The 26,103-nt window shown below is 31.9% G+C and overlaps 4 protein-coding genes across 9 annotated transcripts; 3 read left to right on the plus strand and 1 right to left on the minus strand.

Moving 5' to 3' along the window:
* The first annotated feature begins 1,407 nt into the window (after nt 1-1,407).
* On the plus strand, nt 1,408-3,802 carry LOC115709415 (large ribosomal subunit protein eL8y). Of its 2 annotated transcripts, XM_030637514.2 has the most exons (7): nt 1,408-1,539; nt 1,623-1,670; nt 1,804-2,005; nt 2,800-2,969; nt 3,081-3,209; nt 3,294-3,386; nt 3,469-3,802. In XM_030637514.2, exons 1-7 carry the CDS (start codon nt 1,537-1,539, stop codon nt 3,598-3,600), a joined length of 777 nt encoding a protein of 258 aa, XP_030493374.1. In that variant the 5' UTR covers nt 1,408-1,536; the 3' UTR covers nt 3,601-3,802. The 2 variants fall into 2 exon arrangements, with proteins under 2 accessions (XP_030493374.1, XP_060967168.1); XM_061111185.1 differs by lacking the exon at nt 1,408-1,539 and having other exon boundaries at nt 1,617-1,670.
* Nucleotides 3,803-7,815: 4,013 nt separating this feature from the next.
* LOC115711507 (phosphatidylinositol N-acetylglucosaminyltransferase subunit C) lies at nt 7,816-11,704 on the plus strand. 2 transcript variants are annotated; one of them, XM_061111186.1, is made up of 3 exons: nt 7,816-8,139; nt 9,700-9,785; nt 10,589-11,704. In XM_061111186.1, the coding sequence occupies exon 3, from the start codon at nt 10,696-10,698 to the stop codon at nt 11,605-11,607; it is 912 nt and encodes a 303-aa protein (XP_060967169.1). In that variant the 5' UTR covers nt 7,816-8,139; nt 9,700-9,785; nt 10,589-10,695; the 3' UTR covers nt 11,608-11,704. The 2 variants fall into 2 exon arrangements, with proteins under 2 accessions (XP_060967169.1, XP_030495713.2); XM_030639853.2 differs by lacking the exon at nt 9,700-9,785.
* A 251-nt stretch (nt 11,705-11,955) lies between these two features.
* On the minus strand, nt 11,956-12,825 carry LOC115710341 (probable protein phosphatase 2C 55). Its single transcript, XM_030638712.2, has one exon. It carries the CDS (start codon nt 12,823-12,825, stop codon nt 11,956-11,958), a length of 870 nt encoding a protein of 289 aa, XP_030494572.2.
* A 6,803-nt stretch (nt 12,826-19,628) lies between these two features.
* LOC115709682 (SWI/SNF complex subunit SWI3A) lies at nt 19,629-25,324 on the plus strand. Of its 4 annotated transcripts, XM_061111197.1 has the most exons (9): nt 19,728-19,762; nt 20,513-20,610; nt 21,875-22,004; nt 22,099-22,652; nt 23,203-23,703; nt 24,089-24,252; nt 24,337-24,386; nt 24,610-24,773; nt 24,864-25,324. In XM_061111197.1, the coding sequence occupies exons 3-9, from the start codon at nt 21,932-21,934 to the stop codon at nt 25,041-25,043; spliced, it is 1,686 nt and encodes a 561-aa protein (XP_060967180.1). In that variant the 5' UTR covers nt 19,728-19,762; nt 20,513-20,610; nt 21,875-21,931; the 3' UTR covers nt 25,044-25,324. The 4 variants fall into 4 exon arrangements, with proteins under 4 accessions (XP_030493708.2, XP_060967180.1, XP_030493709.2 ...); XM_030637848.2 differs by lacking the exon at nt 20,513-20,610 and having other exon boundaries at nt 19,629-19,762; XM_030637846.2 differs by lacking the exons at nt 19,728-19,762; nt 20,513-20,610 and having other exon boundaries at nt 21,723-22,004.
* The last annotated feature ends 779 nt before the right edge of the window (nt 25,325-26,103 follow it).

Below are 26,103 nucleotides of genomic sequence, written 5' to 3' on the forward strand. Positions count from 1 at the left end.
GAGATGGTTGGCATCAAAGAAGCATTAAGTTAGATTGATCATCACAATTGGGGACAAGTAATTTTGGAATCAGATTGATGGCAGCTGCCCTTGCTAGCCTAATTTACAATGTTTGGAGAAGCAGAAATGAATTGATATGGCAAAACAAAATCCCCAATGCTGAACAAGTGGTGATTCAGATTAAAAGGAATGTCAAACAAAGGCTACTTCTTATTTGGCCAAGGAAAGTATGCAAGTAAGATGTAATGTGGTTTAATAATTTGTAATTTTCTATAGATACACACCGAGGCCTCCCTTATTGGGCGTGGTGCTCTTAGTTTGTATAGAATTTGAATTTTGTGCAATGAATGGCTGATTTTCCAAAAAAAATATTTGGAATCAGACAGCTTGGTATACGTACAAGCTATTCAAAGTAAAGTCTCTATGTCATCTTCTTTTGGTCTTTTAGTGCATGATGTCCGTGCATTGCTTTTATCTTTAGACAATGTTGAATTGCGTTTTGCTAAACGATTTGCAAACAAGCTGGTTCACTGTTTAGCCAGAGATTCTTGTTTCTCTCTATGTCGTGTGCTTCAGTTGGAAGATTGTTCCTCTGAAGCACGTTCTATTATTTTTAACGATTTGATTAGTTAATAAAATTACCAATTTGAGTAAAAAAAATATATATATAAATTTTAAAAATTATAACTGATCACGTAAAGATAATTTTATCAATCACCTAGTATAAAAAAATATTAATTTTGAGATAAAAGATAATTATCAAATAAAACCTTTAGTTATAGTCCATAATAATAGACTCACAACACTTTCTAAACAATGTAGAATTTTGCAAAAGTAAAGTTTTTTTTTTTTGTGAAGGATCGCAAAAATAAAATAGACTATTTTTTTTTAGACAATATGTTAAGATCTCACAAAATCTATAACATAAAAAGAAAAAAATGTAGGATTTATTTATAAATATATAGATAAATTAATGGCTTAAAGTATAAAATTTCATTTAAATGAAATTATTGAAAATTTCATCAGTGGCAAAAAAGAAAAAGAAAAAAAAATTATTTACATTATATACTGAAATTTTTAATTTATTTTTATTTTTTTACTGTGGGGTAGAATCTTTTTTTTAAATTATTGTGTAAGTTTTATACTGTGTTCAGTTTTTACTATTGTTCCACAGTTATTTTTAGTTGTTCTACTGTTGTTTTTAGTTGTTTTGTTTTGTGTTCTAATGCTATTTTATAAAAATACAATATTTTTGAAAAAAATTCAAGTATTTTGTAAAAATTAACTATCCAAAACAAATTATTTTTCTTTCTGTATATGGGCTTCAGAACTGTCTCAGCAACATTTAAGAATGGGCCCTATAAGTTTGTAGTGGGCCAAGTCGGGTTGACCCGACCCATCAGAATTGACAAGCATGTCTTCACAGTAAGTCATAGTATATATTCAACAAAAACCCTAGTTGTTGTCTGCCTCCAAGAGCTAACTCCATTTTTAGTTTAGGGTTTTCTTCGCACAAGATCTCAACCATCATCAACCATGGTAATCTCATTTCTCTCTCACAGACTTCTGTAAATATATTTGCATTATCATTTATTAATTATTTTGATTTTACCATGATGCAGCCTCCGAAGAAAACCGGAAAGGCCTCGGCACTATCGAAGAAGAAACCTGTAATTATCAGTATTCCATTTTTGTTTTTGTCATTCCTTTACCTTTTTGTATTTGAGCGTTTAGTTAGCTCTAAATTTAGTGCTGAACAGTGTGTGATTGCGAATCTTAATTATGTGTGTTGTTGTGAAACAGGAGAAGGTTGTGAACCCACTGTTTGAGAAGCGTCCTAAACAGTTCGGTATTGGAGGTGCTTTGCCACCGAAGAGGGATTTGCACAGATTTGTCAAATGGCCTAAGGCTGTTCAACTTCAGAGGAAGAAGAGAATCCTTAAGCAGAGGTTGAAGGTTCCACCTCAGTTGAACCAGTTCACCAAGACTTTGGACAAAAACCTTGGTATGAACCGGAACAACAACCCTTTTTTGTTAATTTTCTTCGTTATGGTCTGGATAAGCTTTGTTTTTTCTTTTATGAGTTGGGAATGAGTATAATGATAAATATGCAGTAAATGTGTTACTTTGTTTTGTTTAGAACTGGAAGTGAGTTATTGATATTGTATGATGGTGGAATTAGTGTGGGTATTAATGATGACTACTTGGATGGTAATCCCATGTAAAACAATAAGACTAGTGTGTTTGATGTTGCATATTAAGTTTAGGGAAATTGTTGATGTTATGTTCGTACATAACTTATATGACTCTAAGTATTAATTACACAACCTTGATTATCTACTGCCTTTTGATTGAAATTGAAACGATTTAAGTTGAAAGACAGTATTTACGGTGTTGAACCAACTACAGGCAAATCTGCCAAGAAGTGTAAAACACAAAAATTGTTCGTATCGGATGATAAACATTGCTCTATAATGCTGTTGTGTACGTTCAACATGAGGAACTAAAATCCTTGTTCTAAATAGTGTTTTTCCTAGTATTAGCTGTATTATGCTCAAAATAGCTATCTATATGTTGATTGTCTTTCCAGTGCTAGAGAAAATGAAATGTTCAAGTTATTACCTTTGGTTCCTTTGCTGAAGTGTTTAATTTTCTTATTTGTACTTTCAGGACTGAAATCTCACTTGCCTGTTATTTTTTTTTGGTGGCAAAATTTCACTTGCCTGTTTACTCTGAATCTCTGACCATAATATTTTGCTGTACTCTGTAATGGTCTCCATTTTTCATAATATTGTGCAGCCACAAGTCTCTTCAAGTTGCTTCTTAAGTACAGGCCTGAGGACAAAGCCGAAAAGAAGGAACGTCTTGTGAAACGTGCTCAAGCTGAGGCTGAAGGAAAAACTGCCGAGACCAAGAAGCCCATTGTTGTGAAATACGGGCTCAACCACGTCACTTACCTTATTGAGCAGGTTGATAATCTAGATATTCTAGTGTATTAACTGCTATCTGAAATAAACTTTGTTGTGGATGCTTCATTAGTAAAATCTCACATTACATAATCCCTTTTATGCTTTTTTCAGAACAAAGCACAATTGGTAGTGATTGCCCATGATGTAGACCCAATTGAGTTGGTTGTCTGGCTCCCTGCCTTGTGCAGAAAGATGGAGATCCCTTACTGCATCGTGAAGGGAAAATCCCGTTTGGGATCGGTAATGATCTGCTTCATCTGTATGCTTGATGATATAAGGCTTTGCTTTTTGATGGCATCATCTAATCACTTCTGGTTTTGACAGATTGTTCACCAGAAGACAGCTGCTGCATTGTGTTTGACCACCGTGAAGAATGAAGATAAGATGGAGTTCAGCAAAATCCTCGAGGCTATTAAGGTAAATCCCGAAACACATTCTATGCTTGTAAGTTTCTATCTTATTTGTTAAATCATAATGACAATTCTAATTGCTTTTTCAGGCCAACTTTAATGACAAGTTTGACGAGTTCCGAAAGAAGTGGGGTGGTGGCATCATGGGAAGTAAATCACAAGCAAAAACAAAAGCCAAGGAAAGAGTTTTGGCCAAGGAAGCCGCACAGAGAATGAATTAAGAAGATTGAGCATTTTGTGTTATTGTGAGTTAGTAGTTTTTCTTTTTTCTTAAAAAAGACCAAGGAAGAGCTGTTTGAAGCACATTTTGTTATGGGCTGTTATAGAATATCCTGATAATCTTTATTTTTTTTTCTTATTTACCATTTGAGGAAGGAACCTTAGCTCTCTATGCTTTTAATCTAGATATGAATTTTGGTTTAATGATTCTTTTCTCAAAGCCATAACCAATCGTATTTTATTGGTCAAGTTCTTACATCTACTTTTATATAGATATTGCTTTTAATAGTCAATACATTACATTCCCTGGAAAATGAAATTACACACACAAAAGATGTAATTAAGAACCATTTAAAACCAAGAGAACGTAATTGAACCATCCTCTAGGCACAGACGCTTACAATAATATTCCTGGAATTATTGATTTTGAAGCTATGTTTCAAACTGATATTTCGTACGATGCTTCTCCAAGTAAGGATGGCAAAAAAAAAAAAACTGGGGGTCTGGAGCAGGTTGGGGATGGGCCGCCGTTTTTCTTTTTCAAATTTAGAGTTTGAGTTACTCTGGTAATTTTTATGTGAGTTGTAATATAGATTTTAGTTGTGATTTAAGTTACTGGGTTGGTATAGTGTTTTTATGTGCATTTTTGTAAAAATAAAATAAAAAATTGTTTGAAACTGTAATAGTAATAATATATTTTTTTTTAATTATTATAAGGATTTAAATTTTTGAGTTCTTGAATAATTCATATTCAATCATGCTACTTCTATCATGACTGTTATCAAGCTCCTTTTAGTCAGATTCAAGTATTTTTGTAGTATTTGTAACAATATTGAGTATTCTATTATTCTATTATATAATATATTTAGGATATATATAATTATATTTTTAAAAGTAAATATACAATTTTTATTAATTTGTTAAATTAGTCAAAAGAAAAGATTGTATATTAATAGAAATATTGTTTTGGTTGAACGTTTGATTTGAAAAAGAACAAGATGCTATAACAAAACTATTAGGACCCATGTTAGCAAATTATTTAATAAAAAAGAAGAAAACATTGTTTAAAGATACAAAAAGTTTACGAGAATCTTTTATAATAACCCCAAAAGAAGAAAGCATAAGTAATTAATTTCGAATAACTTATACTGCTACCAAACTATCTGACTCTGGCTACATTTTTCTGCTATGGTTAAGTTTTAATTCAGCGTAGCGCTTCTTTTATATCAATTGATTCAGCCAAATTCGGAGCGCTTATACCAACAAAACTGCACGACTTAGCCATCACGAATTCCCCTTGAGAGTCTCGAGCGACTATGCCATAACCAAACACAACTCGATCACGGAAAATGGCGGCTTCAACAGTTACCTTGATTGTATTCTCTTGCGGCTTAACCCAAAATTTAGCTCCATCACCAGCTTCAAAAACTGAAAAAAGAAGCCTTTGAACCTTTATTTTGGGTCGACTTCCATTGAACAAGATAAGTCATAAATGAGATAAGAACACCATCCACCGTAGTATACTTTTGGTTCTAAATCAAATCGTTTCGAGCCTCCCATAACCCCCAACACAACATAACAACTTCTCCACACTTGTCCATACTACACCTTTGCAAAATTTAATCAAATCAGCTGCAAAAATCAGTAGCAACAATCGGCCTATCCCCCGCCAAAAGTCTCTACCAGCATTGAGCAATGAATGAATAGGAAATAAGCGCATGAAAAATAGTTTCCTCACCTCTTTGACAAATTGAACACGATTTGAACTGGGACCATCTTACCACTTAATTGAGTTAAGGTGGGCAAACAATTTGAAGCTTCTCGCCATACCAAATTGAGAGCTTTTGGTGGTACCTTCAAATTCCAGAGCTTGCGCCATAACCCAAAATAATCAGCTGCAATCCAATTTCATATTCAAGCTTGTATCAGCTTGTATGCAGTACCCACCGAGTAGAAACCATGATGCTTCTTAGACAAAAAAAAAAAAATCTTTAAAAAGATTGTTAATAATATCTAAATCTCATTCCCTCTTATCAGTACACATCAACGAGCTCACCGTATGACCCACCAAATATTAGGCATCTAAAGTAATAAAAGAACACACATCATCCAGAAACTATGACTGATGTAAAATATCAACCTTCACACCAAAATTTATTGCCCAACAAACCCCAGACTTAAGAAGCTCCTACGATTCGAAGACGCTCTTCCACACAAAACTTGAATTATTCACAAGGGATGCTGAAAGAAAATTACCCCTGGAAAAATAACGAGCCTTATATAACCTATTGACCAAAGAGTTTGGTTTTGTCAGTAACTGCCACCCTTGCATTCTCAACATTGTCAAATTAAAGTCACAAAGATTACGAAAGCTCATTTCCCCCATAGTTTTATGTATACTAATTCTTTCCTAACTCATGTAATGAATACCGCCACCATAAGAAGAATTTAAATGCTACCAAAACTTACTCATAGTTCTCTCAAAAACTTACTCATAAAATCAATAATTAATTTACTAATAAGAGACTTTTTGCTAAAAATATTTCTTCATAAAACTTATTTGTACAATAATATATATTTATTTTTGACAAATAATATATCAATTAATTTAATAATTAGTGACTTTTTGCTAAAAAAATTCTTCATAAAATTTATTTGTAGAATAATATATTGGGTAAATACTATTTTAGATCCTATGTTTTGTAAAAGTTACCAATCGAACCCTCTGTTTTGTTAAATGACAAAATGGATCATGTATTTTTTAAAATATTACAAATAGGACCTTGAATTGATTTTTTGTCAAAATAAAACTTAATAATAATTCGATCTAGAGGTGTTATGACAAAATTAGTTACATTATCTATATCTGTTCGTATTAAGAATTATCTTTAAGTTGGTTATATTAAAAAATTGTTAAAAATTGAGCTCAGGGTCCTATTTTTACCGTTTTAGAAAATACAGGGTCTATTTTGTTAGTTAACAAAACAGATGGTCCAAACAGTAACTTTTGTAAAATACACGATCCAAAATAGTATTTACCATAATATATATAGCAATTGGTGGCGAAGCCCATTTTTCGTTTTTATTTTTAGACAATTTACCTTGTTCTTTTAAGAGTTAACTGTTTAAAAATGAAAACAAAAAGGGATTTCACTGATAATTATCCTAATATATATTATTAATTGTACAATGATATATATTTGTGGGTGCTTTTACAATACACCCTATAAAAATATGTGCACCACTGGTGCAACCCCTAACTGTTTTGACATCTAGAAGAATTTCTTACTTCAATTTTTTTATAGTCGTATACGTTATAGTTATTTGAGACATCTTGTAAAATTTTGACAAATTCAAAATAATTTACCATATAGAATTTAATATTCAAACCGTCTATTTTACACTTGTATAAAATAAAATAGTTACGTGTGTAACATAATGTTTGAACCCTATTTCAAAATGTTAATTTTTTTAAAATTTTTTAAAATTTTGCAGGATGCCTTAAATAACTATAATGTACGTGACCATGAGAAAAAAATTGACTAAAAAATTATTTCAGATACCAAAATAGATAGAGATGTGCATTCTTTTTAAAGGGGTGCATCGTAAAACTGTCTATCATAATTATTTAGTTTTGTAAAAAGAAAACAAGTATATTATTGAGTGCTTCTACAATGCACACCTCTAAAAAGATGCACCGATGTACTCCTTATTTGTTTCGGCATTCAAAAAAATTATCTAGTCTAATTTTTTTCCATAACCGTGTACGTTATAGTTATTTAAAATATTATACAAAATTCTTAAAAATTCAGAATAATTTATAATATAGAAAGTAGAGTTTAAACAATCTATTTTATATGTAGGGCGGTAAAAAAAATGATTCAATCCAATAACAAACCGACCGATCCAATGTAAACCGTTCACTAAAAATTAGATATCCAATCATAATAAAATTGAATTGGATGATATTTTTAAAAATCTAAAATTGGATCGATATATTCTTGGATGACATATAAATCCAATAGACCAAACCAAGTGATTCAATCTAACAATCGTCCAATACTATTTGATATTAAAATAGAAAATATATATTATAAATTTATAATATTAAATATATTATATTTTAAAAACTAAAATAAAGAAAAAAAACAAAAAATAAAGCTGACCAATCAAAAATATATTATATTTTAATACATATATAAAAAACATTTAAAAAAAAAACAAAACCCAATCTCATCAGATCCCCCCCCGCTCTCTCTCTCTCTCTCTCTCTCTCTCTCTCTATCGTATTCTCTCTTTGAAGCCGCCTGCCCACTGCTCAGAGAGTGGACGACGACGGTGATTCGCCGCCCAACGATTTGAAGAAGACGGAGACGACGACATCTTCTCCCCTACTCGCTGACGAAGACGGCCATCTCCTCCCTAAGTCGTCGACGGCATCTTCAACGACGGAAGTGACATAGCTCCCTAAGTCGACGACGGCCATCTTCTCCAACGACGGAAGTGACACAGCTCCTCCCTCGCAAACGGCAGCAACTCAGGTCTTTTAACTTTCTCTTATTTTTCATTTTTCATAGTTAAAAGTAACCCAAAAACCAGTGACTTAATTAGTTCAATTTTGTCCCGTAATTTGTCTAATTAACTTGGTCAAAAGATGTAAGCATAATAGTTAATTTGATGAGTTGAAAAATCAGAATACATATTTGATTGTAAATATATGTCTTTGTGTTTTTCAGATATTAAATTTTGTTGGAATGAACTTGCTAACATTTGACATCAAAGTTAAGTGTTTTCTTTAGATTTTTGTATTATAGATACATGTAAATAAAATATAAAAGAGAGTTGCATTAAAGAAGTGAAGGCAGGACAAAAAACAATGAGGGTGCAATAAATTTGATTCGACCGGATCATAGACAAAATAACAATTCAACAAAGTCTGAATGTTTTATTTTAAATTTCAGATCAGTACTATACAAAAATCACAACATTTTTGTCCATTTCTTTGTTTCAGAGTTGACCACCATCCAAATCATATGTTCTTCCCTCTTCCACCCCAATTTTACCAATTTTGTTATGAGCTTAAATTCATAATAACTATATACTTTCTTTGCTTTTAAAAAAAGCATTATTAATAAGAAACTGAAAAATCGTTCATCTTGGTGGTAATCTTTAGTATCAAAAAAAATAAATTAATAAAGTAAGAGTAGTATTAACAAACCTTAAAAAACTATTTGTTCAGAATTGAGTGACATTGTCACTTTGGAGTTGGGACTCCTGAAGGATTTTATGATACTCATAATTTATGTACTCTTATTTTTGTAACATGTATTATTATAACTTGATGTTTGACTTATGTTACAATTTAGGGTGTATTTATGTGGGACTTATGTTACAATTTATGTTGGATTTATGTTGCAATTAGGTTGGATTTATGTTGGGTTGTAGTATTATGAACTAATATATTAGCCGTTTAGGTGAAAAATCAAGTTTTACTCTTGGATTGGATTGGATGGATCCAATCAATCCAATTAATATTGGATTAAAAATATTGGATGGATCCAATCCGGTCTAAAAAATATTGGATCAAAAGTATTGGATGGATTCCATCCAATACAGAGATTCATCCATTGGATGGAACCGATCTAATCCTATGATTTATTGGATCGGTTCGGTTCGTTGAACCTACAATATTGGATTGAATCGGTTGGAGAAATCCAACATCCAATGTATAATTGGATTGGACCTGGATGGGTCTAAAAACATTGGATGTGATCCAATGAACAACCTAATCACATTCGTATAAAATAAAATCGTCACTCTTGCAACATACTGTTTAAACCCTATTTCGGCACATAAAATTTATCAGGTCTCAAAATTTTGCAACATATCTTAAATAACTACAACGTACACGATTATGAAAAAAATTATACTAAAAAATTCTCTTAAATGCCGAAATAGATAAGGGTGCGATGCATCCTTTTTGTTCCATTGTAAAATTTTTCATTGTTATTTTAGTAAATTTCATATTATTTATTTTTTATCTCAAGATCATACTACAGTTATGTTGAGCTCATTCTCAGCCCCTTTTCTTCCATTCTCAGCCCCAATTTGTAGGGTTTTCATTCGACATTTCCAATTAATCATAGCCTTCGGATATCGAATCCCATTTCATTAATCCACAAGAAAGGTAAGCTAAGCTATTATATGCATATTTTTCGGATAATTTAAGGTCTTATTGGACGAGTCTAGCTCAACTTGGTTTACAGAGAGAAAAATCTCATTTCTGATGAGAGTTATACTTATATTCATACAATTTGTTTGGTGAAGAACAATAAAAATTGACACTTCTTGTGTATATACTTTTATGGTTTTATGATAAAGAGTTATTTATACAATTTGTAGCTTGATTCTCATATACCAAATAGGAATCTGATAGAGATAGTAGTAAATGAATCTCCTTAGATTTTCTTTTAGTGGAATTTGGTTTATTTTAGAAATAGAGAATTTATTTCTGCACCATTACATGTTTTCTTCAGAAAAAACATATCTTTGTCTTTAGGAGTTTTGGGTTATAGTTCTGATCTGTCATTCCTATTCATACTGCGTCTTGAATTCTTATGTAAGAATCCATTTGTCCTTTGATTTGACTACTGCTGTGAATTTGAGTTGAAATCTATATGAGATTTTGAGCCTGAATTTATGGGCATTGATGCCCTTGTATCTTGTGCTTTCTGTTAGTCTTTTTTCTGCTACTATGTTTTAAGTTCTACATGTTTATATTAATAGTGATTTTGAGAAAAATGTCAATATCAGTTTTTAATTGAAAAAAAAAAATTATGTTCTCAATAAGCCTGCCAGAACATATATGATGAAACAGAGAAATTGAAGTGTAACGTAAATGCTGAATGTAAGAGAATGAGCATTTGGTCTATATGGTGGTAGTTTAGGATAGTATCATTTTGAGCTTGATTTTTTGCTTGGCTTGGGCAGGTTGGTTATCGTAGCGTAGTGTCAGCATCAGTAAGTCTGATTACCATTCTGAGCTTGATTTGCATACTGTACTGTGATCATATTTACAGCACAGTATTTTTATTACCATGGATGCTGTCATTACTGAAATACCATCTCAAACTCGACCAAAATGGAGAAAAGTTGCATATGGAGGGATGCAACCTGGGTTTGATGACAACCATACTGATGACTCTTTTCTTGAAAACATGGTCATGAATGCCAATGTTGTGAAAAGGAATTTGCTAAAAGTGATGCAGGATTCTGTTTCCATCTCTCAGTATTTATGTATTGTTGCACTTGTTGGCCTGGTATGGACTTATACACTTACATCAACTCTTAATGAAAAATCACTATTGGTTCTTAATGTCAGTCTTCTTGGATTAGGCTTCACAGTTGTTATGTTAACTGGAGGAATGCTTTCTCTCAATCTTTTCTCACATTATCTCCTTAATATATCTTTTTTCGCCACCGGCTTGTATATTCTAGCTCCCATCTTTTACACCCTTACTAGGTCAATCAGCTCGGACTCCATTTGGGCGGTAACTGTGTTACTTCTTCTGCTCCATCTGTTTCTCCACGATTACTCAGGATCTACTGTAAGAGCTCCGGGGGCTCTTCAGAATCCTACCTTGACCAGCTGCATCTCTTTAAATTCTTCTGTTGTGGCCTCGGTTTTTTTTTCTTCTCGTCTTCCATCGAGGCTTCATGTGTTTGCTATCATGCTATTCTCCCTACAGGTCTTCCTTTTCGCTCCGTTGGTGACTTACTGCATTAAGAAATACTCGTTCCGCTTGCACCTCTTGCTTTCATTTTGCCTGATGACACTGACACTGGGGTTTGTATATACAATGCACAGCTTGCTTTTTGTAATGTTTATGGGTTTGTTGGTTTTTGTAAATGTGGTTTGCCCATATTGGCTCATACGAATTCAAGAATACAAGTTTGAGATCAATGGCCCTTGGGATGAGGCCAAGCTTTGTTTTGATATTACAGATTGACTACTTTAGTGTCTTCCTAAGAGGTTTTGGTGTTCTGTACTTGATATTCTTATTCTTAAGCTATTAAAGAAAGTTGATTGTATTGTTTTTGGTTAAACTTAGAGATTTCTTTTATGTTTCCTTTAGCAGCTAATGAAATAATAATAATGATAAGAAGCTTAGATCACATACGTGTAAGATATAATTTGGTCATATAAATTCACTTAAGAAATTTACATAAGAAAGGTTAACAGTTAAACCTAGAGAGTATATGAGAAACAATTATAACTGTTCTTTTATTGCTCAATTAATTCAGAAAAATAAATGAAAAAATTACATTACAAAAATGAATAATGTGAATAAAAAAAACTAGGAGGAGGATGCTGATGAAGAAATATCCCAATTGCAGACAATGTGACCAACTAACACAGAAATATCATCAATTTTGCCTCCTTTATGTTTTTTGCCAGCCTTTGCAGAAGCAATGGCATAAGGAGACACACCATATTTATCCAACGACCTATAGTAAGCAGCTTCAGCTATTGCAAATGCCAAATCTTTATACTTATTATTATACTTATCATCATGATCATCCAACTTTAGTTCTGTCTTAATAATGTCTTGTATTTCCCAATTAAATAAGTTGTCCAATAATCCATCACTTCCCATCACAACAACATCTCCTTCCTTAACACCCAACTCCATTTCCACAGCACATTCAGGACCATCACCCCCCTTATGGTTTCCCAATTGAAAAGGACAGTTAAATCGCTTTTGTTGAGTTTGCGATTTGTATATTAACTTCCCTTCTCTAAACACCAAGAATCCACTGTCTCCTATATTCGCACCTCTCAACATACCGTTGTTGTGTGTTACAACACATATGGTTGACGAACCTTCAAGATTACTATTTTTAGAGAAAGCTTCTCTAATGATAGTTTTCGGATCAATAATTTCAGGTAATAATTTGTCGTTGATAGCATTGGCATAGTTAAAGATTAGAGATCGAGCATATATGCCCGAGTCTATCCCACTTTTGTCCCATCCACTAACGCCATCTGCAACTCCAATAGTTTGTTCATCACAAGACACGAAATGAGCATCTTCTCCTAAGGGTTTGAGTTTGAGTTTGCTTTGTTTGGGTATGTAAAATGAAGCACAACGCATCTTTAGAGGTTTTTTCTTAAGAACAAACTTCAAACATAGTGGTTTCTTGTCTACTTTAGTTTTGTTTTTCATGATTGTCTTTTGTTTCTTTCTAATTAATAACTAAGCATGAATTAATGAAAATGTTAACTATCATTTTTCATTTGCTTTAATTTATAGGTAGTAGCTGTAGAGATTATACTAAGTTGAGTAGGATTATTAGTAGATATTAATACTAAGTCAAATAGGATTTAAGAAAGCACGTTTTTTTTCTTCTTTCGTTTAAATAGTGTTAAAAAATCATTATTAAAAAACATGAACCCTAGCGTAAAAGAAAAAAAAGAAAAGCTAAACAAAAAATCTGAAAAATGTTGTGATATTTTATTTGGAAAATAATTATTTATTTTTTTTAAATACATTTGAGCACGTGAATGATAGTATTTTTTTGAAAGAAGTAAACAAATAATTATTAATTTAGAAGAATTTTTTTTAAAAAAATTAATATTTTAATATAATTTTAAAGTTTATTAATGACACATTATTATTTATTAAGAAAATTTATATCTTCTGTGTTATTTTAATAAATAACATATTAAATTTATCTTAAATTGTAATATTTCCAGGGAATAAGATTGCATTAAAAAAGATTTATCCTAAATTTCATCAAAAAAAGATTGCACTAAAAAAATATATTTTCCTTTTTTTTTCTAAAAAAAAAATGAAAACTACCATAATTTCTATCTTTGTAATTCTCGTTTTTTTTTTTTTCTAAAAAAACATTATGGAGGTTTAATTCCCATGTGATGTATTCACCACTAGTTTTTCAGCTTGATGAAGTTTTTTCAAGAAAAAAAAATGTAAAAAAAATAAAAAATAATGTATAGTTCTTTATTTGTAAATTTTCTTCCAAAATAAATTTGTTCACATTTTGCACCCCTAGTTTTCAATTCTCCCCTCACTCATAATTTTATTTAACTTTTTTTTTTGGTCAACACTAATTTAGTTGACTAAAAATAGAAAAGAGATAGGATTCATCAAATAAAGTTTATTATCTATCGTACCAGCATGTAAAGATGTCTTAAAAAAATTAGACAATAAAATTATTGTTTGATTTGTCTCACTAGAAATATACCAATAAAACAAAAAATTCTGCTTAAAAAATTGAAAAAGAGCCAATAAAATACTTAGACCATAAAATCAACAAAGATAGATAATGATTGTTGGTTCTAGTAAATGGTTACATCAAGAGTTTATTCAGTAAAAAGCGCCTATAAGTACATGTAGGAACTTAGTGGAGAATGACCTTTTTTGGAAAAAAATTTGGTAGATTGATGTCCCAACCAAAGTCCAACAATCTGTTTTAGGGTGTCTTCCAACTTAAGTTCAATTAAATTCTAAACATATTAATGTGGATTTAATTTGTCCATTATGTAATCTTGTTCCTGAGACTATTTTCCATGTTCTGTTGACTGTGGATTTGCAAAGTCTTGATGGAATCTATCAATTGTCACTGGTGTGGAAGCTGCTAATTTTGTAGAGTGGTTATGTGATCTACTGAAGGATCGAGCAACAGTAGTGGAGGAAGCTACTATGATTGGATGGCGAATTTGGACAGCTAGAAATAATGTATTTTGTAATAACAAATCGTGTAATACTTTTGAAGTAGTTAGGTTGGCTAGAACTACTCTTGACAAGTGGAAAAATGCTCAATCTCAAAGGTTAACTCCATTACTAAATGTCAATTTTAGTAGTAGTAGTGAGCATTGGAAGAAACTAGATATGTATAAGTTCAAGATTAATGTCGATAGGACCATCTTTGAAGCTGAAAATCAATTTGGGGTGGGCTATGTAGTTTGTGATCAAGATGTCAAGCTAATTGAGGCTCTGTCAATTAGTAAAGTAGGCTTGGTTGCTCATGAGATTGCAAAAGCAATTGGTGTGAAAGAGGCTTTGAGTTAGATAAAACAAAGTGGATTGTTTGATGTGGAGGTTGAATCAGATTCATTAGTGGTGATACAAACTATTAATAGTATGGTTCAAATGCCTTCTTAGTTTAGAATGTTGGTGCAAGATTGTCGTGTGTTGTTTTTCTTTTTGAAAAATGTTTTAATTTCTTTTGTCAAACGATTTACAACTAGGATTGCTCATCGTGTTGCAAAACAGTCTTGTTTTATGCCATATTATATTTTTAGTGAACATAATGCTTCAACTCATCTACTTTCTTTTTTAAGGGATGAATGTTTTACTAGTTGAATAAAAAACTGTCTATTAAAAAAAATAACGGTTTGCAAATATATATCTACATATGATATAATATTTATAAACTTAATCATAAAAATTAAAAAATGAGAGAATTGAGGAGAGAGTATTTATAATTCTTATAAAAAATTGAAAATTTAAGAAAATTAAGGCAAGAATTAATAGAAGTATTTTGAGTAATTTTAGGTTGTCATATTACCACTTTATACTTCATCTTTATATATAGGAAGATTTGAGAAACTATGCATACATTTAGACATAATGAGTAAGTTGAACATAAGTTGGCAAAAATTAGAAAAATGCTCAAACTTTCATTTTTGTACTCATAATACCCTTTCTCTTCTAAACTTCATATTTTTCTCTTCTCTCTTCACCATCCACCCTAACTACTCACTCACTCATTCATACCCTAACCTAACACTAATTTTACCTAAAAACCATCTCATTTAGCTACTAAAAGTCACATTTAAATTGCATTGATGGTGGATCATTTTTGTGGAGGAAGCACGGAAGCTTCAAGCGACTACAGTAGAACCTTTATCTAAGAATACTTTATTCAAGAATAACCTCTAATTTGTTATAAAAAAAATCAAGTCCCAATTTGGGCCCGTTATAAATAAGAATAACATCTAAATTGTAATTAGTTATACATTTTCTAAGTCTCGTATTAACAAAGTATACCTCTATATAAGAATAATTACATTTTAATAAAATATATACATATATTTTGTAAATTTATTTACGTAAAATTAATAATTTTGTTCCAAATTATAATACATGTATAAACATGATATTTAGTCAAAAATAATTCTATTATAATATAGTATTAATAATTGTTTATTGTTATTATTGTTGCATTAATATTTTTTGGTATTTTCATTTTTTTAGTGTAACTCTGTTTAGTCATAATCTCTCAATTAAAATATAATTTTCTTTGTTCCAAGTGTATTCTTGAATTTGGTAATAGGAATAGAATCATATTAAACCATAATCAATAAATGCAATTGAAATCGAAAGCCCTAACTTTTAATCATCGTTAATTTCCTTATTGATTTATTTGCTTCTTGTTTTTATTGTTTCTTTATTGTTTTCTAAATTTAATTTTCTCTTAATTTTGACATAACCAAATAGAAGTAAATGTTTAATTTTAAAGTACTTAACTACAATTCTCGTGGGATCGACCTTACTCTTTGTGAGTCTATTATTTGTTAACTACAATATCAAATAACTATTGGACCCCTATCAGTCTTCAACCTAAAAGCTTTTCAACTTCATAAAGCCATCGGACTAGTATCAGACCGGCATCAGGCCTAACTTAAAAACCAGGTTCTCGCTCAAATAACAGATCTGACCAAATCTAATGCCGAAATTGATCCCTAAATCTAACAAAATTCACAAATCACAAATAAAAACATACATTTTAACTTTAAATCTATACCTATCAATAATCTCAAAACCATAAATCACTAAAAAAAAACAATGAAAAAAAAAATAATAAAAAAAAGACTACAAAAGCTTACCTTCAACATTGTTAGGAGCTCGGCGGTCAGTGGGTTGGAGTGGCGCCTTGAGATGGTCGTGGGTTGGCTTCGGTCCATTGCTCGGTGGTCGTGGGTGCTTTGGGATCCGTTGAAAGAACGAGAGAGAATAGAGGAAGAGAGAGAGAGATGCAATTTGAAATATAAAAAGCATATTTTGAGATTTAATGAAAAATTAATCTATTCTACAAGTTTAAATATACTTATGTCTAGTGTAACAATTTATGCCTAACAAATACATAAAAAATTAAATTTCTTATATTGATTGATTGGTTTTTTGTGAGATCAGTACTTGTTTTGGTTAATTTTAGTTTTGTATGGCTAATATAGTCGGTTTTGGACATAATGACAATTTGGCTCTGTAGTACTAGTAGTTATCTTATTGGTCTAAAGAAAAAGTAGATATAATGGTGATACTTCAATAGAGACTTTATAGATAGGTTCTGGCTTTTACATCCTACAATTATTCTCATATTTTTTTATAGTATGAAAAGTTACATACACTTATTAAAGTATTTGAGATTAATCTACTTCTTTTCTTTATTTTGTAGATGTTGTGTTGGTGGGATGGAAATTCACCTCTAAATGCTATTAATGCCATCATGAATCTTATAGGACTTTAACAAGTTTTTTTATTGGTCAAAGGAATAAATTATATACACACTGAATTCTAACAGTTTAGATCATTCATTTTTAAATGTAATTATTTTTTTAATATTTAGTAAATATTTATTAATGAAAGTTTTTGGTAACACTTTTATTTTTAAATTTTTTATTCACAAAAGTAAAAATAAAATTTTTGAAAAACAAAAATATGCTTTACAGTCACTTCTATTTTTCAATTTTAAAATTAAAAAAAAATTATTTGTAATTTTCATTTTTTGGTTTTATTTAAGTCAGGTTTGGGTTTGGTCTGGGGTTGGAGCTGGAGTCGGAGCTAGGGAGCTAGGGTCGGCTTCGAGTCCAGGTCTGGGGTCCTAGGTTCGAGTCCGATCTAGGGTCTAGGTCTGTGTCCTAGTTCGAGGTTCGGCACCGGTGCTGGCGCTGGGGTTTGAGTCTAGTCTGGTGTCAGGATCTGAGTCTAGTTTGTGGTCCAGGTCGAGGTCCGACGCTTGGGTCGAGGTTCGAGTCCACGATTTGGTTCCATTCCAGGTTTGGGTTCAATTCCAGGTCTGGGTCGGAGTTCGAGTCCAGGTCTAGGGTTCGGGTCTGGGGTCTAGGTCGGGGTCTGGGTTAGAGTTCGGGTCTGGATCCCGTTTCAAGTTGGGGTCCAGCTCTGGGTTGGGGTCCGGGGTTTGGGTTTGGGGACCGGGGTTCGAGTTCGGGTCGAGGTTTGGGTTCGGGGTCGGGGTCCAGGTTTGGGTGGGTCTGAGGCGGGGTTAGGGTCGGGGTTGGGGTCCAATTTCCAAGGTTTAAATTGGGGTCGGAGTAGGGATGCACACGGGCAGAGAATTGACAGAGAGTGCTTCCCCCGTCTCCATTCCCATTAAGGATTTTAATCCCCATCCCCACTTATTTTTCATCGGAGATGGGGCGGGGAATCCCCTAATGGGGCGGGGACGGGGACGGAACAGAGAATCTCCTAATAAAAAAATAAAGTTTATAATAAAAATTTAAATATATAAATATATTAAACTACTTAAAAATTTTAAATATTACACATTAATTATTATTCAATGAACTAATTATTATCCAAAACATAACTTAAAATTCATACAAATAATACTAATATAATAAAAAATGCAAACATACATTATAAATTATAAAATATTACTAGAAATATAAAATAAAATACTAAATGGGTCCCGTCGAGGCGCGGTGTGTGGGCGGGGTGTGTGATCACCGTCCCTGACATGTTTAACATTCGAGGACAAAAAGCAATCTCCGTCCCTATCCTGTTCCCCATTTAGACGGAGAATCCCTGCCGCATTAGAAGCGGGTTCCCGCGGGGCTCGTCCATGTAAGGAAAATGTGCATCCCTAGGAGTCTAAAATATTGATTAAGAAAAAAAATCTGTTTAAAAATTTTACAAGTAATTTTTTTTTGTTTTTAAAATTTTGAAAATTTTAATTCTCAATTAAAAAATTGAAAAGTGAAAATAATTTTATTGAACATAATTTTAGAAAATATTTTTACTTTTTTAATTAAAAAATAAAAAATTTATTAAAAAGTATTATCAAAGACACCCTAATGTGGCGTTTGATAACACTTTTTTAATCAGTTTTCTGTTTTTAAAAGTGGAAAAGTGAAAATATTTTCAAAAATATGTTCTATAAAACTGTTTTTACTTTTCAATTTTATAATTAGAAATCAAAATTTTAAAAACAAAAAAAAATCACTTTCAATATTTTTTTAAACAGTTTTTTTTCGTAATCAATCTTTTGGATTACGACCAGATCCGGACCAAATTTCCTCCCCACGGCCACAGCGCCGAACCCGCTTCGATCCGAACCCGAATCTGACCCCGACTGGGCACCCGACTTAAATAAAATCAAAAAATAAAAAAAAAATTTTATAGAACACACTTTTGTTTTCTGTTTTTAAAATTAAAAAACAAAAATTGTTACAGAACACATTTTTATTTTTCAAAAATAAATTTTTTAAAAACAAAAATTTTACTTTCATTTTGTGATTAAAAAAATTGAAAAACAAAAGTGTTACCAAACGGTACTTTTGATACTAATCTATTCTTTTCTTTATAGATGTTCTTTTGGTGGAATGGAAAGTTAGATTGTTTGTATGATGTTAAAAATTTAATTGTTTTTTTCTATTTAAGTATCTATATATCTATATAAAGAAGAAGTATAACCCGAACTGGTGAACTCGCAAATTTTTTTTTTAAAAAAAAATGTTCGGGCGGGTCGGGTTGAACAAGTACCCTTTGCGCGGGTAGAGTTTTTAGGAGTACCAGTTTTGGGTTGAACCCGAAAAACCGCCCGCCAACCCACAATTTAAATATATTATATATATGTTTTTATTTTTTTATTACATTATATATATTAAATTATTAATTAAAAAATAAAAAACCCTAAAAACTAACACTTTCACTGCACACCAGACCACCTCGTCACCTCACGGCTCACCCCCCACGCTCTCACAGTCGCACCCACCCACCCCCACCCCCACCCCCACCACGGTCGACGACGAGTGACGACCTCGGCTCCTCCTCCTCCACGAGAGCTGCCTAGACTCCGTCGATAGACAGTCCTAGCCAAATCACAAACTCTCTCAAGGTAAAACCCTTTCCCTTTTCTTTTTTCTTTCTGATCATTTTTCAATTCCAATTTGTGTTTGATTTCATTGTTTTATTTTGGGTATTTCATAACAAAGGTAGAAGTTTCCAGTATACAAATGCTTTGTCTAACATTATATGGAAACTCATTTTGATTATGGTAATTGGGTATTCATTGCTCTTACTTATCTATCAAAATATGGCAAACTCGTTTGGATTGTTTTCTTATGTTTAAGCAAATGATTTCACCCATCTGAAAAGTTGTTTCTAGCTTGGATTTGTGTATTACTGGTCGTAAGTATATTAGTTTAAATTGCACTTAATTTGAGATTTGATGAAGAAGAAATAACAGCTCTCAATAAGCCATGGTTTTTAAAGATAATGCTTTGAGTGATTGTGTATTACTGTTATGTGTTTTTTCTTTTGGCTTGTTCTAATCTCTATACATGCTTTCCATAACTGTAGAACATTATGTCTTTGAATGAAAAATAGAAGAGTGTTTGGCATTACTTTTTAAAATGAAAAGTAGAGAAAATAGCAGATGAAAATATATGAATTAAATGGGGACTTCATAATTAGATCTGTTTAGGATTTGGCATACGTTTATTATGTTTTAGCTTATCCGTTTCAATTTGTTGAACAGGAGGTAAGCAAAGTATAGAGGTGAAAAATATTATATTAATTATTGATGAGTGGATATTGAAAAATATAATATGTGTTTATAATTTATTTATGGATTTATGTGTGACAGTGAATTAGTGAATCAGTAATAGTCTGGTTTGCTTGACGGCTCGACGCTCGTGCTCACTTTCACTAAGTTTCTTTCGCTGCCCGACTTTGCATTTCAAGGTTAGTGTATTAAAAAATTAAAATTGTTCATAAATTGTTAGAGGAGTTTGAATATCTTAAATCTTAGGTGGCACCTTCTGATTGGTTAGCGATATTCCCTAAATCTTATTTTTTTAAGTTATATGGAACCTGCTATATAATTACACTAATAGCGGTATGATATCAGCAAGGAAGGTTGTCTTTTAGCATTTCTCATAACTAAAATATCACATTTTTTATATATTTTTCTTTTTTTAAATTAAGATATTTAAAATATAATAATAACTTTTTCAAAACATATTAATTAATAATAAAAGAACAAATAATGAATTTTCTCTAATGTGTCTTAAAAATGTTTAAAATTTGAATGAAATTCAGATATAAATTTGAAAAATACAATAGTGACAGCTACAAGTGAACTACGGTAATGACAAGAGATGCGATATACTGATGATAACGAGTGAGATATGGTAATGAAAATAAGTGAGATACAATGAGACAACAAGTGAGATACAATAATAACAATAGTTTTGAATGATCGAGATATAAAAATAATACTTTATGGAAAATACCATAATTTTTTTCTATACCACCTTATTTATTTATTTTTATAAAAATAATTTCTTTTAACAAATTAATTTAAAATACTACATATAATAAATTTTAAATTTCTTAATAAATAATTCTAAATAATAATTAATAAGATTGTGCATTTAGTTTTTAATAAATAAATTATTTATAATAATATAAAATAAAATAATATATTTATAATTTTACTATTTATTAGAATAATATTTTTAAATAATTATTATTATAATACTAAAAAAAATTAAATTAGTCGCGCGAAGAGCGATTATATTACTTAATTTATATATTATATTATATAATTTGAGGCTCAAACTCCTAACCATTAACATACACTCTTTTATGCTCAAGTAGTTTAAAAAAATTTATTGTCTAGTTTTTAGGAGACATTTATCTCCTATGAGTGTTATTTTAATGTTGGGATTCATGTTTTGACTTAGCATAAATGATAAATTTTCTTATATGGAAGAAGTTTATGTATTAACCTCTTTTGGTTATCATTAAACAATATAAATTTTTCTAGAGTTCATTTTTTTTTCTTTTAATTTTCAACTTGAAAAAATTATTTTGTTTAATGAAATCTGAATACACAATTGAAATTCCTAAACCTTATTCATTATATACAAAACCCTAAAAAAAACTATAACTAATTTGAAAGAACATATATATATATATATATATATATATATATATATAACAGCAACCACCGGAGAGTTAAATCGGCCGACTCAACGATTCAGCTTGGTCCGTTCCTGAGATGGAACAGCAACCGGACCATGTCCGACCCGAACAACCGGAGCTCGACCTCTACACCATTCCAAGCCACTCCAGTAAGTCAATTCTCTAAAACCCTCCGAAAATCTACTACTTAATATTAGCTGAGTTAAAAAATTCCCAAGTAAATTGTTTCAATTTCTGTTCAAGGTTGGTTTTTGTGGGACGAAATCCATGACACTGAGAGAATTTATCTGAAAGAGTTCTTTGATGGAAGCTCATTCTCAAGAACCCCAAAAATTTACAAAGAGTATAGGGATTTCATTATCAACAAGTACAGGGAAGATCCATCTAGAAGGCTTACGTTCACTGAGGTTCGTAAATCTCTGGTGGGTGATGTTAATTTGCTCCGTAGGGTTTTTCTTTTTCTTGAGAAGTGGGGTTTGATTAATTTTGGTGCATCATCTTCGGGTGGTGATGAAGATGGTTCTGAGGTTTTGGTTGAAGAGGGGTCTAAGGTTAAGACCGAAGAAGGAGTACCAAATGGGATTCGAGTGGTTGCAATGCCCAATTCGATCAAACCCATTACAGCTCAAGCTACTACGGGGAATAATAAGAAGGAACCGGTTCATTATGGAGTTAAATTGCCTCCTCTTACATCCTATACAAACCATTTTGCTGATTTAATAAAACAGAAGGAGCTGGTTTGTGGCAACTGTGGTGATCGCTGTCCTTCTGGTTCTGGATACTATAAGTATACCAAGGTAAATTTATGCTTTGCTCAGTAAAAGTGTGCTCCCTTTGATTAGTTTAAGGCCTGTTATATATATATATATATATATATATATTAGATAGAAGTGTGTATTTCAGAGTCCTGTGAAAATTATTAGAAAACAATTGTAACCCATCTCCAGAAATTTGTTTTGTGAGTATAGTTAACTACAGAACTTATGATGTTATTTGGTGAAGAGAATCTTCTTGCCTGTTAGTTCTGTTTTTAGGATAGTTAAAAAGGTAAGTAGAGTGTTAGACAGTAGGTTGAGAAGTCTGCTTTGTGGTCAGAGTTTTCACATTTTCTTTTTATGTGTGTGGAAATGAATAAGCTTTTCATGAATGCTTAAATTTGTAAATGTGATTTTGCGTTTATGATTCGAACAGTGTGAAAATGTACTATAAAATGGTTTCCATAAACTATTTGTAGAATGTTTAGATTTTCTCATTTTCCCTGTTTTTCTTTGTTGTTTAGTTACTGTAGTGTACTATTTCTTGAAGGAATTTCCATTCATTATTTAATTGTAGTTGTAACTTGAGCAGGGCGATTTCTTGATTTGCACTAAATGTTTCAAAAATGAAAGTTACGGGGAGAATAAGTCAGTTGAAGATTACACCTTTATTGAGTCCAATCAAGACAGCGGTCATCATGAAGCTGTCTGGAATGAGTCTGAAACACTGCTTCTCTTAGAATCTGTTATGAAGTATGGGGATGACTGGGAACTTGTTGCTCAAAATGTTCCCACCAAGAACAAACTTGATTGCATTGCTAAACTCATTGAGCTACCTCTTGGGGAGATTTTGGGCTCTGCTTCTGCTACCAATAAAAAAGTTAATTCCAATGATGTCAATGGCAACTTGAACAGTTCGAAGCAGGTTGAATTAATCTCATCCGAGAATGAAGAAATTGTCAAAACTGGGGAACAACAAGATGAGAAGATAAATGCGGGTGAACAGAATGGAGATACCGTGGAACATGTACCTCCTCTTAAAAGACAACGAATCGATTCCTTATCAGGTCTTGGTGGTTCACTGATGAAAAAGGTAGGTTACTAGGTGTCTTGAAATATGTCATTCCAGAATTTATTGAACAGCTATATGTCCTTATGGGGGTGAATATTTGATTTTCTTTATTCGTTTAGTTGAATTTTGATGACCATACATTGCCGAATTAATTGTCTCATAAATCTTCAGCAAAATAAGCTTGCTTTAGTAATTTTGGTGTTATGAAATAATTAATATTCCACTCCGAAATGTAGTAATGGTTAGCATTATGAACTTTGAAGTATTTCCACACTCCTGTGTCTTAGTTTTTCATGCTTACTGGACTGTGGGTTTATGTATTAATGTGCACGTGTGTTTTTTAATTTAACTGCCTAGTAACATTATGCAAAGATTTGTATACTAAAGTTAATAGTGTTTCTATTAGGTAGCTCTTTTGTCAACCGAGGTTGGACCCCATATCACTGCTGCTGCAGCTGAGGCTGCTGTTACTGCTTTGTGTGAGGAGATTTCATGTCCAAAGGAGTTATTTTACGGTGATGATGATTCGGTAACTAATGAGCTACACACTCGGATTCCAGATACCGAAAGGTTATATACATTCTGTTAACATTACTTGTTTATTTGGTCATAGTAGTGCAATTCTAAAATTCTTTAGTATCTTATACTCATCAGGGTCTTGGAGGTTGAAGATGCAATGATGGAAGGAGGGCCTACTCAATCAGGTAGATACTTTTAACTCAACCAAGCAAAATGAACTGGTTAGTTTATTTTCTTCGATAATTATTTTGTTTGTCTTTTTGTACACGTATTTCCATTGTTGTAGTTTTAATTTCTTGAACAAGAAGACATCATCTTTTTATATTTTTAGCTGGTTTATTATTTCATTTAAGGTACTAGCCATTGTTTACTAGCTTCTTCATATTTATGTATCTTATATATCTACAGATAATCAGGGCAAGTCAGTTGAGAAAGATGATATACCATTGACATTGCAAGTTAGAACGGCTGTCGCAACGGCACTTGGTGCAGCTGCTGCTCGTGCAAAATTATTGGCTGATCAAGAAGAAAGGGAGATGGAGCATCTAGTGGCAACTATAATTGGGACTGAGGTGACACAATTTTCTTTGTTTATTACTTCTTCATTCTTTCCCAATATCAGGCCACACAAGGTTAATCATGTGAATGAATATTTTTCTTAGATGAAGAAGTTGAATTGCAAAATCAAGCATTTTGAAGACTTGGAGGTAATGATGAAGAAGAAGCATGCTGAAATGGAGGAAATGGAAGAGATTCTTTTAGAAGAGCGAATCGATGTTTTACAAAAGGCATTTACTGCTGGTATACCTAGATGGAAGGATCACCCTTCTGTTAAATCTTAGAATGCTTCTACATATTGTCATGTAATGTAAGAGTAGGAGGAGGATTCGAAGTAGTCGACAATGTAATCCGATGCATTCTCGAAGCTTACTAGTTTGCCCTATTTTGTTCAATCCATTAACTTGGAAAAGAAATGCTTGTACTTCTACCTTCACAGTTGGACATGTAAATTAGGGTTGAATTGTTTGTAACTAGTAAAAATGCCAAAATTTGGAGATAACTGTGCTCTTTCTCTTAATCCATATATGCTGGCGTGCTCTTTCAACCAAGCATGAATTGGGCATACCTACTCTTATATTTTTGGTGTTTAAGAGAATAGCCAACTAAACAAACACAAGTTGAAAAAAAAGAGATGTTTCTTCGTTCTAGTCTAGACAATGGTCCTGGTTGTCCGAGCTTGTAAAAGCTGTTTTTGGGTTTCTTAAATTTCAAAAGAAGAGTTGTTAATCCGATCTAATTTGCACTACAGTGCATTCAATTCGCACTAAGTGCGGATTTTATATTTTGGATTCAATCCAATTTGCATAATAACTCAAATTCAATATAATCTGTAAAAGCACATGTACGAATTTTAGATTTTCCAATCCAATCTAATTTGCACATGTGGATATTTACACTTTGCAGATTGGATTGAATTGGATCGTTCGAATTTGATTAGATTGGATATTTTATGTACACTCTTATTCAAAAAATCACTTCTGCGACTGTTAACAAGTAAATTTCAACTTTTAGTTTTATACGAATTTGTCTTTCTTCTTATCTATTATACCTCAGCAACTCTCCTCTCAATAGCTGCTTTAAGACATTCTATTACGCGCTTTCTCTCAGCCTCCGAAACCATTGGAAGCCCATCAACATGTCTTACATAGTACTTCTATAATAACACCATAATTAAACAACAAAAAAAGTAATTTAATTTTTTTTCTTTTTTACTTTTTTTTTTCTTTTTCTTCTTCTTTCTTCTTCTTCTTCTTTCTTCAGAAACCCTCCCAGCCCTCTGCTGAAACCATATTACCAGTTGGACCTCACCATCTCTCACCCACCAACCCCCACCCCAAAACC

The sequence above is a fragment of the Cannabis sativa genome, chromosome 3 (genome assembly GCF_029168945.1).
Source record: "Cannabis sativa cultivar Pink pepper isolate KNU-18-1 chromosome 3, ASM2916894v1, whole genome shotgun sequence".
NCBI classification, from domain to species: Eukaryota; Viridiplantae; Streptophyta; class Magnoliopsida; order Rosales; family Cannabaceae; genus Cannabis; species Cannabis sativa.

Coding starts and splice junctions, on each gene's coding strand:
- LOC115710341 (XM_030638712.2), bottom strand. CDS start 12,825: ATGAAAAACAAAACTAAAGTAGACAAGAAACCACTATGTTTGAAGTTT.
- LOC115709682 (XM_030637848.2), top strand. CDS start 21,932: ATGGAACAGCAACCGGACCATGTCCGACCCGAACAACCGGAGCTCGAC. Junction 22,653..23,202: donor GATACTATAAGTATACCAAG/GTAAATTTATGC, acceptor TAACTTGAGCAG/GGCGATTTCTTGATTTGCAC. Junction 23,704..24,088: donor GTGGTTCACTGATGAAAAAG/GTAGGTTACTAG, acceptor TGTTTCTATTAG/GTAGCTCTTTTGTCAACCGA.
- LOC115711507 (XM_061111186.1), top strand. CDS start 10,696: ATGGATGCTGTCATTACTGAAATACCATCTCAAACTCGACCAAAATGG.
- LOC115709415 (XM_061111185.1), top strand. CDS start 1,617: ATGCAGCCTCCGAAGAAAACCGGAAAGGCCTCGGCACTATCGAAGAAG. Junction 1,671..1,803: donor CACTATCGAAGAAGAAACCT/GTAATTATCAGT, acceptor GTTGTGAAACAG/GAGAAGGTTGTGAACCCACT. Junction 3,210..3,293: donor GAAAATCCCGTTTGGGATCG/GTAATGATCTGC, acceptor TGGTTTTGACAG/ATTGTTCACCAGAAGACAGC.